The 14,427-nt window shown below is 39.5% G+C and overlaps 1 protein-coding gene across 4 annotated transcripts in view; it reads left to right on the top strand.

Annotated features, from left to right (window-relative positions):
* Positions 1–14,427, top strand: part of nphp4 (nephronophthisis 4) — a 417,576-nt gene that overhangs the window by 346,482 nt on the left and 56,667 nt on the right. For 3 of the 4 annotated variants that reach the window (XM_059951738.1, XM_059951740.1, XM_059951736.1), the window contains one exon: positions 10,872–11,000. The exons of the other annotated variant lie outside the window; for it this stretch is intronic. In XM_059951738.1, the coding sequence (XP_059807721.1) occupies positions 10,872–11,000 (129 nt within the window). The remainder of the gene's footprint in view (positions 1–10,871; positions 11,001–14,427) is intronic. 4 annotated transcript variants of the gene reach the window in all.

Here is a 14,427-nt window from a genome sequence, read left to right as displayed (position 1 = left end):
GGCAGACTCAGGGTCTATAGAACTGAGGCATAAGAGGAGTGAGGTCATGGTCTATATTCAGATTACAGAAGAGGTGTTTGCTATCTTCAGGGAAGTTAATGTTGATAATTTCGTAGAGCCTGTCAAGGTCATCTAAGACCTGGTGGGAGGCTTGTGTAACAATTGCAAGAGCCCTGGTATTTAAAACTTCTTTAGCCACTGGTGAGATGCCAGAGGACTGAAAGACAGCAATTCTTGTTCTGTTGCTTAAGAAAGGCTCTAAGAATAAATTCAGAAATTATAAGCTGGTGAGCCTCATGCAAGGCGCAGGTTAATTATTAGAAAGTTTCTAAGAGACAGGATATATACACATTTGAATAGACGGAGCCTGATTGAGGATAGTCAGTTTGGCTTTGTGTGTTGCAGGTCATATCTAATCAATCTTATAGAGTTTTTTGAGAAGTTTATAGGAGGATTGATGAAGGAAAGGCAATGGATGTTGCCTACATGTACTTTTGGAAGGCCTTTGACAAAGTCCCACATGGGAGGCTAGTCGAGAAGGTGAAATCAACTTGGAATTCAGGATGAAATAATAAATTGGCTTCAGGATTGGCTTAGCGGCAGAAACCAGAGAGTGGTATTATGTGGTTCAAGTTCAAGTTTATTGTCACTCATCCATACATATGTATACCACCAAATGAGGCAACTTTCCTCTGTGTACATATGACTCACACACATAAAGTAATATTACCACAAATAAATTAACAAATAATGTGCATATGCAATGCAAATTAAAAGTAAACAGTATTATGTTATTGGTTGCAGTGTTCAGTAGTCTTAAGGCCTGGAGGAAGAAGCTGTTTCCCTTTTTAACAGTTCTTGTCCTAATGCTACGGTACCACTTGCCTAGTGGTAGTGGGTCAAAGAGGTTGTTGGACAGATGGGAGGAATCATTGATAATGCTAACAACACTGTGAACATGGTGTTCCTGTTAAATATCTCTAATGGGTGGAAGAGAGGCCCTGATGATCCTCTCAACCATCCTCGCAACCCCTTGTAGGGACTTTTGGTCAGATGTCTTGTGATTTCTCTACCAGTTGGTAATGCAGGTGGGCAGGGCACTCTCAATGGTGCTCCAGTCAAAATTGATTACAATGGGGTGGGGTGGGGGGAAAGAGCCTCATTTGCCTCAGTGTCCTTAGGAAGTGGAGATGTTGCTGTGCTTTCTAGACCAAATAGTTGATGCTGAAGAACCAGGTGAAATCAACCATTATGTGCACTCCCAGAAACTTGGTGCTCCTAATCTTTCCACAGAGGAGCCATGTGAGGAATGGTTAACATGCTCCTTCTTAAAATCCACTATCATCTCTTTGGTCTTGTCCATGTTGAGACAGATGTTACAGAAGCTGTTGTGCTTGTAACATTCTACCAACTGCTTTACCTCCTCACTGTATGCCATTTCATCATTGTGTTGATGAGGATAATTACTGTTGTGTCATCACTGAACATGATTTGGTTTGAACTGAATTTAACAATGTACTGAGTGGACTGAGCGCACACCACTGGGGAGCGTTGGTGGTCAGCACGATGGAGCTAGAGATGTTTCTGCCAACACTGGCTGACTATGATCTTTCTGTCGAGAAATCTGGGATCCAGTTACAGAGAGATGTTGAGACCCAACAAGGACAGCTTACCCACCAACTTCTGTAGTGTGATAGTGTGATGATCTCTGACTGCAGGGATTGATGCTGGGTCCGTTGTTGTTTGTCATCCATATTAATTTTTAGATGATGATGTGATTAACAGCAAATTTTCAGATGACACCAAGATTGGGGGCATAGTGGACAGTGAAGAAGGCTTACAAAGCCTGCACCCTGATCTGGATAATCTTTAAAAATAGGGTAAAAATAGCAGATGGAATTTAATGTAGATAGGTGTGAGGTGCTGCACTTTGAGAGGACAAACTAAGGTAGGACTTGCACAGTGAGAAGTAGGGCATTGAGGAGTGTGGTACAACAGAGATCTGGAAATACCTTAAAAGTGGTGTCACAGGTAGATAGCATTATAAAGACAGCTTTTGGCTCATTGACCTCATAAATCAGAGCATTGAATACAGGAGTTAGGATGTTATGTTACAGTTGTACATGATATTGGTGAGGCAGAATTTGGAGTACTGAGTACAGTTCTGGACACCCACCTAGAGGAAAGATATCCATAAGCTTGAAAGGGTGCAGAGAAGATTTACAATGATTTTGCCAAGACTTGAGGACCTGAGTATAGGGCAACGTTAAGTGGTTTCAGACTTTATCCTCCAGTGCGTAGGAGATTAAGAGGATATCTTAAAGAGATATACAAAATTATAACAGGTAAGAATAGAGTAAATACATACAAGTTCTTTCCCTTGAGGGTGGCTGAGATTAGAACTAGAGGTCATCGATTTAGGGTGAAAGGTAAATTATTTAAGGTACCTTGAGGGGGATGCTGAGAATGCAGAATGAGTTCCCAGCTGATGTGGTGGATGTGGGTGCAATTTCAGCATTTAAGAGAAGCTTGGACAGCTGCAAGGATGAGAGGGGTATGGAGAGCTGTTGTCCAGGTGTGTATAGATGGGACTACTTACAAAACAAATTGGCACAGACTAGATGGGCCAAAGGGCCGGCTTCTGTGCGGAAGTTCTCTATGACTTTAAATAGGCACCTTGGCCCTCTGAATTCACAGTTACTAGTAACTAACCACTTCTACTAGTCCAATTATATTCTTCCCACATTTTCTTCAACTGTAAATTTCCCCAGATTCTACCACCTACCAACACAGTAGAGGGCAAATATAGAGGCAGTTAACCTGTCAACTCGTACTTCTTTTGGATGTGGGGTGAAACTGATGGAGTCACAGGAAAAACATGAACTTCACACCAATAGTATTGAGGTCAGGAGGTCAAGATTGAACCTGGCTGTCTGGCACTATGAGGCAGCAGTTCTACCATCAGCAGCACTGGGCCACCAATTGAAGGCTCCAGACTGATCCCACTGTTATTGGGAACATTCTTTTTTGAAGATATATCTAACTTAACCTTTTTGTATGTCCATTTATGGTTTGCCAAATTGAGCATATCGGCTCACAAGGAACACCTTGCTATTTTGTCTTCTCCATTTTCTTTCTGCCAAAAACTGTTAAGGGAATGTAACCTGGAGGCATCCTTATCTCTACTTCTGTTGAGCAAGTGAAAGCAAAATTGTCTTAGTGCTGTAATTTAATTTTTCTTTTCCACCTGAAATACTTGACATCCAAGGACTAGTTATTGTGAAGCATTGAAAGAAGTCTGGAGGTAGGGCACATTCTGAGTCATGAATAGTTCAAGATGAGAAGTAACCTGAACGGAGGGAATCAAATTCTAGTTTTCTCCAGTAATCAATGAGCTACTCTGTGTTGAACAATTGTGTTCTTCCATAAGTGCCAATAAGAATAATAGAAAAACCTTAGATGCATTACTGCCCACTAGGTGGGTTTCATATATCCTTTGACTGGGGCTGGGTGTGTCCCAGACCCAGCAAAGTGATTGTTGGCTGCCTCCAACATTTTGGGCATTTTACGTCAGAGTGAATGAATAAATAAAGAAAAGCAGTGAGCTGAAGTGTCCTTCAGTGAGCTTTGAGTCTATCCTAGTGTGGCTGATGAAATTCAGTTCTCTCTGCTAGCATGAAATACAAATTTTAAAGAATAGAACATAAAACAGTACAGTACAGGAACAGGCTCTTCAGTCTGTTCCTGTATTCTCTGTGCTGAGCATTATGCCAAATTCAACTAATCCCTTGTACCTGTGTCTAATCCATATTCCACAATTCCTGCTTATTCATGTGTCTATCTAAAAACCTCTTAATGCTCTATCATATCTGCTTACACTACAAACTGTTGTAGTGTCAAAAATCTTCCCCTCTTACCTCAAATCTATGCCCTCCAGTATTCAACATTTCTACTCTGGGGATAAAAGATCTATTTACCCTATCTATACCCCTCATAATTTTATAAACTTTTATAGGGTCTCCCCGCAGCTTCTGATGCTCCGAAGTAAGCACTTCAAATTTGTCCAACCTCTCCTTCTAGCTAATACCATTTAATCCAAGCAGCATCCTCTTTAAAGAGTTCACATCTTTCCTGTAATAGACAACTAGAAATGCACACAATATTGAAGTGTGGCTTAACCAAAGTTGTTATACAACTGCAAAGTGACTTCCTGACTCATGCACTATGCCCCAATTGACAAAAGCAAGCACACCATATGCCATCTTTATCATTCATCTGCCTGCGTTGCTACATTCAATGAGGTATGGACTTGGACCACAGTAGCCCTCTGCATATTAGCTGTTAAGGATCCTTCTATTTACCGTATATTTTTTACTTCCATTTGATCTCCCACAGTGTAACACCTTGCATTTGCCTGTATTAAACTCTATCTGCTATTTCTCCACCTATCTGGTCTGTACCTTGTTGTATCCTTCAGTAACATTCATCATTGTCCACAACTCCACAATTGTTGTGCCTTCTGCAAACTCAATAACCCATCCATTTACATTTTTGTGCAAGTTATTTATATCAGAATCAGACTTTAATCGCCAGGTACTTATGCACATACAAGGAATTTACTTCCAGCAGATGTTGTCTCTCTGCTCATAACAATAATAATGATAAATATAAATTAAAATATAGATTATACATACAGGTACTGCAATCCAAGTAATAGTTAGCCGACAGTTAACCGGCAGTTAACTGTTCAGCAAAGTAACCGCAGTAGGGAAAAAACTTCTCCAGTGCCTATTAGTCTTAGTCTGGAGGGATCTGAAGCGCCTACCAGACGGAAGCAGTTCAAACAGTCCGTGCGCAGGATGGGAGGAGTCCTTTATGATGTTCCCCGCCCTCTTCTTCAACCTGGAAGAGTACAGGTCCACAATAGAGGGCAGGGAGGCTCCAATGATGCGCTCGGCTGTCCTCACTGTGCGCTGTAGTCTGGTTCTATCCTGCTTGGTGGCGGCTCCAAACCACACAGTGATGGAGGTGCACAGGACAGACTCAATGACTGCAGTGTAGAACTGCAGCAGCAATTCCTGAGGCAGACCATATTTCCTCAAGAGCCACAGGAAGTGCATCCACTGCTGGGCCTTCTTCAGGATGGAGCTGATGTTCTGCTCCCACTTCAGATCCTGAGAGATGGTGGTTCCCAGGAACCTGAAGTTCTCCACGGTGAACACAGGGCTGCCGAGGACTGTGAGGGGGGACATAACGGGGGGATGTCTCCTGAAATCCACTATCATCTCCTTTGTCTTGAGCGTGTTCAGCTCCAGATTGTTCCGACTGCACCAGAGTGCCAGTTGGTCCACCTGCTGTCGATATGCGCAGACTCATCACTGTTCTGGATGTGTCTGATGACGGTGGTGTCAATCAATAGAGGTCTCAGCAGTGATGTTTGTGGAACACCACTGATCACAGACCTCCATCTGGAATAACATCATTTCACCATTATTCTCTTTCTTTTATGGGCAAACCAATTCTGAATCCAAGCTACAATTCACTGTGAATTTCATGCATCTTATTCTTCATGATAAACTTACCATGAGGGATCTTGTAACCCTCATATATTAGCTGTTAAGGATCCTTCCATTAACTGTATACTTTTCACTTCCATTTGTGTGAAGTGGCTCATTTTGGTAGGTCAAACATGATGGTGGAATATAGTATTAATGGTAAGACTCTTGGCAGTGTGGAGGATCAGAGGGATCTTGGGATCCAAGTCCATAGGATGCTCAAAGCAGCTGCACAGGTTGACTCTATAGTTAAGAAGGCGTACGGTGTATTGGCCTTCATCAATCATGGAATTGAATTTAGGAGCCGAGAGGTAATGTTGCAGTTATATAAGACCCTGGTCAGACCCCACTTGGAGTACTGTGCTCAGTTCTGGTTGCCTCACTACAGGAAGAATGTGGAAGCCATAGAAAGGGTGCAGAGGAGATTTACAAGGATGTTGCCTGGATTGGGGAGTACGCCTTATGAGAATAGTTTAAGTGAACTCGGTCTTTTCTCCTTGGAGTGACGGAGAATGAGAGGTGACCTGATAGAGGTGTATAAGATGATGAGAGGCATTGATCATGTGGATAGCCAGAGGCTTTTTCCCAGGGCTGAAATGGTTGCCACAAGAGGACACAGGTTTAAGGTGCTAGGGTGTAGGTACGGAGGAGATAACAGGGGTAAGTTTTTTTACTTTAGAGAGTGGTGAGTGCATGGAATGGGCTGCCGGCAACAGTGGTGGATGATAGGGTCTTTTAAGAGACTTTTGGATAGGTATGTGGAGCTCAGAAAAATAGAGGGCTATGGATAAGCCTAGTAATTTCTAAGGTAGGGACATGTTCGGCACAACTTTGTGGGCCGAAGGGCCTGTATTGTGCTGTAGGTTTTCTACGTTTTTATAGATGCATTAAATAACTTGAGGATATGTGTGAAAAAATAACTGTCAGCTATAAATATTTATAGAAAAGTTTATTTAATTTTAATCTTAATTTAGAGATACAGCACATGGATCCCATGCCACCCAATTACACCTATGTGACCAATTAACCTACTAACCCAAAATTCTTTGGAATCTGGTAGGAAACTGGAACATTCAGAGGAAACCCACATGGTTATGGGGAGAACGTGCAAGTGCCTTATAGACAGTAGTGGGAATTTGACCCTGGACACTGTCACTGTAAAGTGATGCACTAACCTCTACACTATCATACACCCCACTTGTTTTAAATTTTGGAGCTGCCAAAGCAGAAAATTTATTTTATTGAAATGTTTATGAATTAGCTGCTGTAAGATTTTGAGATGATAGTATCTGAACACAAATTAATGTATTTACCTGCAGATACACATAAACATCAGGCACTTTGCAATTGTGTAATTTGAATTCTAGTTAAATCTGCTTCAATGACTGTACCAAACAGAACTGCCCAACAACCAAATTAAATTCTCATGGATGACTGATCCTTCAATCAGAAAAATGTCATTACAGGAAGGATTTATGTTCTTGTGTTAGTAATTGGAAGATTGGCTGAACCATGTTTCAATCAGGAAAACAGAACTTTATGCTCATTTGAACGTTACTGTTCTGCTGGTGGTACTTCCAGAGAGGTTTCATGAGAAAACATTTCTGGGACTCTAGGAATATTGCCATGAGAGGAATGTGGAATCAAAAATGATTCTTTGACTTCTGGAAATAGATGTAAATAACTATCAGTATTGAAATATAAAAATCTAGAAATTAGGAGGAGTTGGCCTTTGGACTTTATAATCATCAGACTCCTGAACCGATCATTCAGATTCACTACTCTCTTCCTGTTTTCTCCCTATGTCCTTTGACATTTTAAGCATTATAACTATATCCAGCTCCTTGATATAAGTTAATTTAATGATTTGGCCATAATTTTATTTCTGTTGAAGAGAATTCCACAATTTCATCAAACTCTGGGAGATGATATTTCTCTAAAATGTATATCCTATATCCTTCAGCCATGTTCACCAAGAATATTTTCCTACTTCTCTTTCTAATGCTATCACAATTTTATGTGGCCATGCTATTCTTACAAACTCTTTGAAAGTGGTGTCACAAGTAGATAGGGTCATAAAGACGGCTTTTGGCATATTGATCTTTAATATTCAATGGTTCCATTTAATAAATCAGAGTTTGAGTACAGGAGTTAGATAATATGCTGAATTTGTATATGCAATTGGTGAGGCTAAATCTGGAGTATTGTGTGTAGCTCTCATCATCTACATACAGGAAATATATCAATAAGATTGAAAGAGTGCAGAGGAAGATTGCAAGTATGTTGCCGGGACTTAAGGACCTTTAATCCAATGATCAAAATACTTCAGTATGCATTTGACTTTGCCGTTGATTTTCCGTATACTTTATTATTTCATGTCTACAGAACTACAGCATTTCCCCCATAATTTTGCCTTCTCTCCCTCCTTTTTAACTAGTGTGATAATATGCTGAGAAAGTTGATCCGATATCAAAAGAGTGCACTCACTATTTTTAGCATCACTTGTCTCTGATATATTGACTGTTTAGTAGATGATCAGTATTCTAGAATTGGAGTGACTAAGTTTTACTTCTTTAGAGTTTATGCTAAATCAGGAAGTTGTATGTCAAGCCCAGATTAGGATATATCAGCTCAAAATTTAAGCAGACAGATCAGAGCAACACCAAAGAAATGCTGAATTTCCAGAGTTGTTTTCAGGTGAGATTTTGAATTTATAGTAGAAACATAGCACATAGAAAACCTAGAGCAAAATACAGGCCCTTCGGCCCACAATGCTGTGCTGAACATGTACTTACTTTAGAAACTACCTAGGGTTACCCATAGCCCGCTACTTTTCTAAGCTCCATGTACCTATCCAAGAGTCACTTAAAAGACCCCATTGTATCCATTAGTAATCTCAAGAATATTTAAGTGCTTCTGTGACACTGCTGGAGGAAGTGGAGGAGACTTACCACTAGTGTCCCAGACATTAGTGATTCACTTCACTAAAATTATTTGGTCATGAACACATTCAGTGCATGTGTCCTTGCTGTGCGCTGTTGACTGCGGTCTAATCTATATTACATCAGTCTCAGAATAATTTTGTTCCCTGTAGAGTACTTGAGGTTGTAAAAGATATATAAATCATTGAGCTGGAGCTAGTGTTATGTTCTATCTTGCATGATTATACTATTGTTGATCTAGTGGGACAATGCTTAAGGTCTGCAATATAAAACTGAATACCTGGAAATTTACCTATTTCCATAATTTTTGATGTGGGATTGAATTAGACAGCACTGATGATTATTCTTAGATCAATTAGTGACTGTTGGGAAATTGGCATGGACACATTTTCCATTGGTGTGGTTGATATTTGCTTGGTGTTTGTGTGCAGCTCTTGATGCCATCTGGTGTATGTCAGCTTTTTCTGGATTTACTGACTGAAATTAGCTATTACAGATGCAACTCACAATCTGTGGTTATATCTCATAGTAAACTGTAGAGCAGACAGAAGTTATACATATTATATGTAGGTGGGCTGATTAGTAAGTTCACAGATGACCCAAGAACTGATGTGGTTGCGATTAGTGAGGAGGATTGTCAAAGGATACATTTGGAGTTCAATCTGGATAAGTGTGAGGTGTTGCTGCTTGTGAAGTCAAAAGTAAGAGAAAAGTATACAGTAAATGGCAGGATCCTTAAGATCCTTAATATACAGGGGGATCTTGGAGTGCAAGTCCACATCTTTCTGAAAGTGAATAGGATGGGAAAGAAGGTGCACAGCAAGCCGGGTATGAAAATCAAGTTGCAGTTGCATAAAATTTTAGTTAGGCCACGTTTGAAGTATTGTATGCATTACATGAAGATGTGGGGCTTTGGAGAGGGGGACAGAAGAGGTTCAAAAGGATGTTGCCTATATTAGAGTGAATGATCTACAGCACTATGCAAAAGTGTTATGTGTATATATATATATATATATATATAGCTAGGGTATCTAAGACTTTTGCACAATATTTATTAACATGAAGTGGGGAATGGCAAAGGTGGAGTGCCATACCAGGCCCTAATGAAACAAGTCAAATGTTTTCCACTGTACATTTGTTGAAATTTGCTAGAGACTTTGGTGACATACCAAACCTGCTTAAACTCCTAATGAAGTATAGCTGCTAGTGTGCCTTCTTTGTGTTTCTACATGGTTGTTGGTCCAAGACAGATCCTCTGAGATGACGCCACCAAGGACCTTAAAGCTGCTCACTCTTTCTTCTGCTGACCCCTCAATGATGCCTTGTCTGTGTTCTCCTGACTTTCCCTTCATGAACTTCACAATCAATTCCTTGGTCTTACTGATGTTCAGGGCAAAGTTGCTGCAACCTCACTCAGACAGTCAACCTGTACCATCATTACCTCATTACCATCTGAGATTCTGCCAACAATAGTTACGTCATTGCCAAATTTATAGATGGCATTTGAGCTGTGCCTAGCCACACAGTCATGAGTATAGAGAAAGTAGAGCAGTGGGTTAATCACACACACCTGAGGTGCATCTGTGTTGATTGTCAGCAAGGAGGAGATGTTATCACTGATCTCCACTGACTGGTGTCCCAATGAGGGAATCAAGGATCCAATTGCAGTGGACAGTACAGAGGCTCAGGTTTTGAAGCTTGTTGATTGGTACTGAGAGGATGATGGTGTTGATAAACAATAGATTGATATTTATTGGTATTACTTTGTCTAGGCGGTCCAAGGTCAAGTAGAGAGGCAGTAAGATTGCATCCACTGTAGACGTGTTGTGGCAGTAGGCAAATTGTAGCAGCTTAAGGTCCTTATTCAAGCAGGAGTTAATTCAATCCATGACCAACTTCTCAAAGCACTTCATCACAGTAAATGTAAGTCCTTTCAGGTGACAGATGTTGAAGCAGCTCACCCTGCTCTTCGTGTCCATTGGATGATTGTAAATCAGGTAGGACCCTCTAACTACCGCAGTGAGAGTTTGAAGTTTTCTACTGCAGTCCAGGGCATTATAGAGGTCCTGTTAGTTGTCAGATACAAATCTATTAATTCTTATTTTTATAAAGGCTGCTTGATACTAAAAGGATTGCAATCAATTTATGTTCATTGATTAATTGTTTGACTGGGAATATTTTGATCAATGTATCAATGTGCACAGTGCTTCAGTAAGTTAAAGTTACAACTTAAGTGTTAGTGGAGGAGATTTCGTTGAACAGAATGCAGTTTTTAAATAAATAAACATTTCAAAGAGCATCTGAAAAGACTACAGTGCTTCTTATATCAACACAGTGAAGTTATAACTTTGTTGTTATAACTTTATCTCCATAGGTCACCAGAGTAAGCCAAGAGAGAAGAGTTCCTTGCCTTTCCTTCAGTCGAAAGTCATTTCTGCCCATAATGCGATCAGTGGGTTTTCTGGAGGGAGTTTGTATACTGTGAATGTGAAAAGACTAACTGGTAAATCATTGATCAAGTATTGCTCAACCTGTTTATCTCATTCCTTTGTGTAAGCACAAGACACTTAATGATACATTTACAGTGTAAGTGCACTTTTACACAGGCAGTTGTGTAGACATTCCGTATAGTAAACAGAATACATTTTATTCATATATAGCACTATTAATGTATGTAATGAAATAATACAGTTCCTGTATTTTTTGAGTTCTCTATTAAATTCTGGAAAACTATCCATATATTCACTCTTATGTTTGCTTGCTACAGAGATACATCTTAAAAAATCAGTTAAGGCTTCATGATATTGAATTCATTCAAGTTATAATATTTATGAAACATTTCTAGTTGTTTACTTCAAAGGTACTTGGTACAACCAACACTTTTTATGCATCTGTTCTTGAATCCATTCAATTTTATGATCTAATTTATTTTATTTGTCTCCTTGTACCCACACCACTGTGCCACTTAATAAAATCATGATTACTTTATAGCCTGGCACAACTTTGCTGCAAGAACCATATCCCTTGATTCTTTAATATCCAAAAAACTTCTCTGTCCCAATCTTGAAAATATTCAGTACCTAAACCTCCGTGACCCACTTGGGTAAAGAATTCCACATATTCACTCCCTTCCAGATGAAGAGATGTTTTCCCATCTCTGTCCTGAATGGCTTACCATCTTATTTTAGATCATCACTATATATTTTGAGTAAATTGTATATCCTGTACTGGATAGTTATTTTTATCCAAAAATATAAGCACATAATTATTCACCAAGGGCACAGCTTTATTTCAAATACAGAGAAAATTCTATGTCCTACATGTTTAGCAGAATACTACCACCACTGTTGTTATCTTTCAGAAATAACACACGAAGCTTCAATTATTTTGAGTTACTTTGAAGTGCTGTGAATGTGGAGCTACATTAACTTTGTAGACAAATGCAGCAGCCATTTTTCACACAGAAAGATTACATGACAAAGAAGAAAGATGAATAATCAACTCATCTGACTGGACCCTGCTTCTTCAAAAGCTGCCATAGAATTTTTTGTGGCTCGCTGACACATAATCAAAACCTTAATCACTGTGTGTCTTCAGCATATTGGTATCAAGAAACATGTACATTCACTTCCTTTATATTCATCTTTCACAAAATCACATGCACTTTTTAGTTTAAATAGCATGCCTCTTTCCTCCTAAACACACACTCTTTTCACACCATACTTATGCAATATGATGTAGGCTATAAATATTTAGGATCTGAATGTTTAGATTTTCAAGGGGAAGATTTGTAATATAATCTGACAGTGCCAGTCCTACAATAGAAACTTTGCCTTTGTGAATAGTAGACAGATAAAAGAGATATAAGGCTCTATGAGGTTTCATTATCTCTTCAGTTAATCTATCCAACGTTGGTATTTCCCAGATATACGGCTGGATTTCCCCTCAGCTGGGAGTAAATTACTCTTACATTGGATTTTTCTTAGACTTTTTCATTCCATTGCTGGAATTTTAAAAGGATCATCATTAAATTCATGTGTATTTGTAGTCAATGCTCACAGAAAAAAAATTAATAAAGTTTACAGTCTCTTAGAAACTATAACAATTTTCCCTAATAAGGATTATCTCCCTTTTTTTCATAGTATCAGAAGCTTTGACCATTGAAACATTGAGCTATGTAATTAGTTCCACTGAAAGGTACATAGTAAAAGGAATGAAAAGCAAAAGAATACATTTGCTGCAAGTCTGAAATAGTACTGGAAGTACTTAGTTGCTCCAACAGCACCTGTGGAAAGAGAAATAGAATCAATATTTTTGATCAAAGCCTCTTAGTCAGAACTGTGAAAGAGATCAAACAAGCTTATTTATGTTAAAGAGAGAGTGGTAAAGGATGGGTAGTACAAAGTGAATATCTATGATAGGGCAAGGCTGTGTGGATTAGCTATGGATAAAATTATCTGGTTAATGAGTTAATGATGGAATTTAGAGTAAGAGAACAGGGGAGAACATTAATAAAAAAGTTTAAAAGTCCATCAGAGTTATTACAGATTTATAGGTGCTGCCTGGGTTTCTGGCATTTTCTGTTTATATTTAGCATAAAGAGAGTAGCACTTTTGCCCTTGTGAGATCAAGGTTAGTATATAACCTAACCACATTTACCTTTTATTGTAACATGCCACTTAATATTTTTAGTTATTACAAAGCCATTCATTTCAGAATTATAATTAACAATTAAAATAGCATCAGTAGTAATTTGTGAAAGATAATTTCTATTACTGTTTTCTTTTTAGAAACATGGAAAACCCACAGCACAATACTGGTCCTTCGGCCCTCAAAGTTGTGCCGAACAAGTCCCTACCTTAGAAATTACTAGGCTTACACATAGCCCTCTAATTTTCTAAGCTCCATATACCTATCCAAAAGTCTCTTAAAAGACCTTATCATATCCACCTCCACCACCATCGCTGGCAGCCCAACTCACCACTCTGTGTAAAAAAAAACTTACCCCAGCACCTTAAACCTGTGACCTCTTGACCAACCATTTCAGCCCTGGGAAAAAGCCTCTGACTATCCACATGATCAATGCTTCTTATCATCTTATACACCTGTATCAGGTCACCTCTCATCCTCCGTCGCTCCAAGGAGAAAAGGCCTGTTTTCATAAGGCATACTCCCCAATCCAGGCAACATTCTTGTAAATCTTCTCTGCACCCTTTTTAAGGCTTCCACATCCTTCCTCTAGTGAGGCGACCAGAACTGAGCACAGTTCTGGTCAGTGAGGTCTGACCAGGGTCCTATATAGCCGCACCATTACCTCTCGGCTCCTAAATTCAATTCCAAGATTGATGAAGGCCAATGCACCATATGCCTTCATAACCACAGATTCAACCTGCACAGCTGCTTTGAGCGTCCTATGGACTCTGACCCCAAGATCCCTCTGAGCCTCCACACTACCAAGAGTCTTACCATTAATACTATATTCTGCCATCATGTTTGACCTACCAGAATGAACCACTTAACACTTATCTGGGTTGAACTCCATCTGCCACTTCTCAGCCCAGTTTTACATCCTATCAATGTCCCGCTGTAACCTCTGACAGCCCTCCACACTCTCCACAACACCTCCAACTTTTGTGTCATCAGCAAACTTACTAACCCATCCCTCCCCTTCCTCATCCAGGTCACTTATAAAAATCACAAAGAGTAAAGGTCCCAGAACAGATCTCTGAGGCACACCACTGGTCACAAACCTCCATGCAGGTCTCTTTTTCTGAAAACCTAGTTCTAATTTTTAGACTGCATGATCCTATCCCAGATTCTGCGACCATAATATTTTTTTTATCTGCCTTAATATCTGAAAACATCACTTAAAGTAGCTCTTAATCTTCTAATTGACAGGGAATAGAGCCCAATCATCATCCTATTAAATC

Source organism: Hypanus sabinus, chromosome 27, assembly GCF_030144855.1.
Source record: "Hypanus sabinus isolate sHypSab1 chromosome 27, sHypSab1.hap1, whole genome shotgun sequence".
NCBI lineage: Eukaryota > Metazoa > Chordata > Chondrichthyes > Myliobatiformes > Dasyatidae > Hypanus > Hypanus sabinus.
The sequence above is the reverse complement of the archived record's forward strand: the minus strand, read 5'-3'. Positions and strand labels throughout refer to the sequence as shown.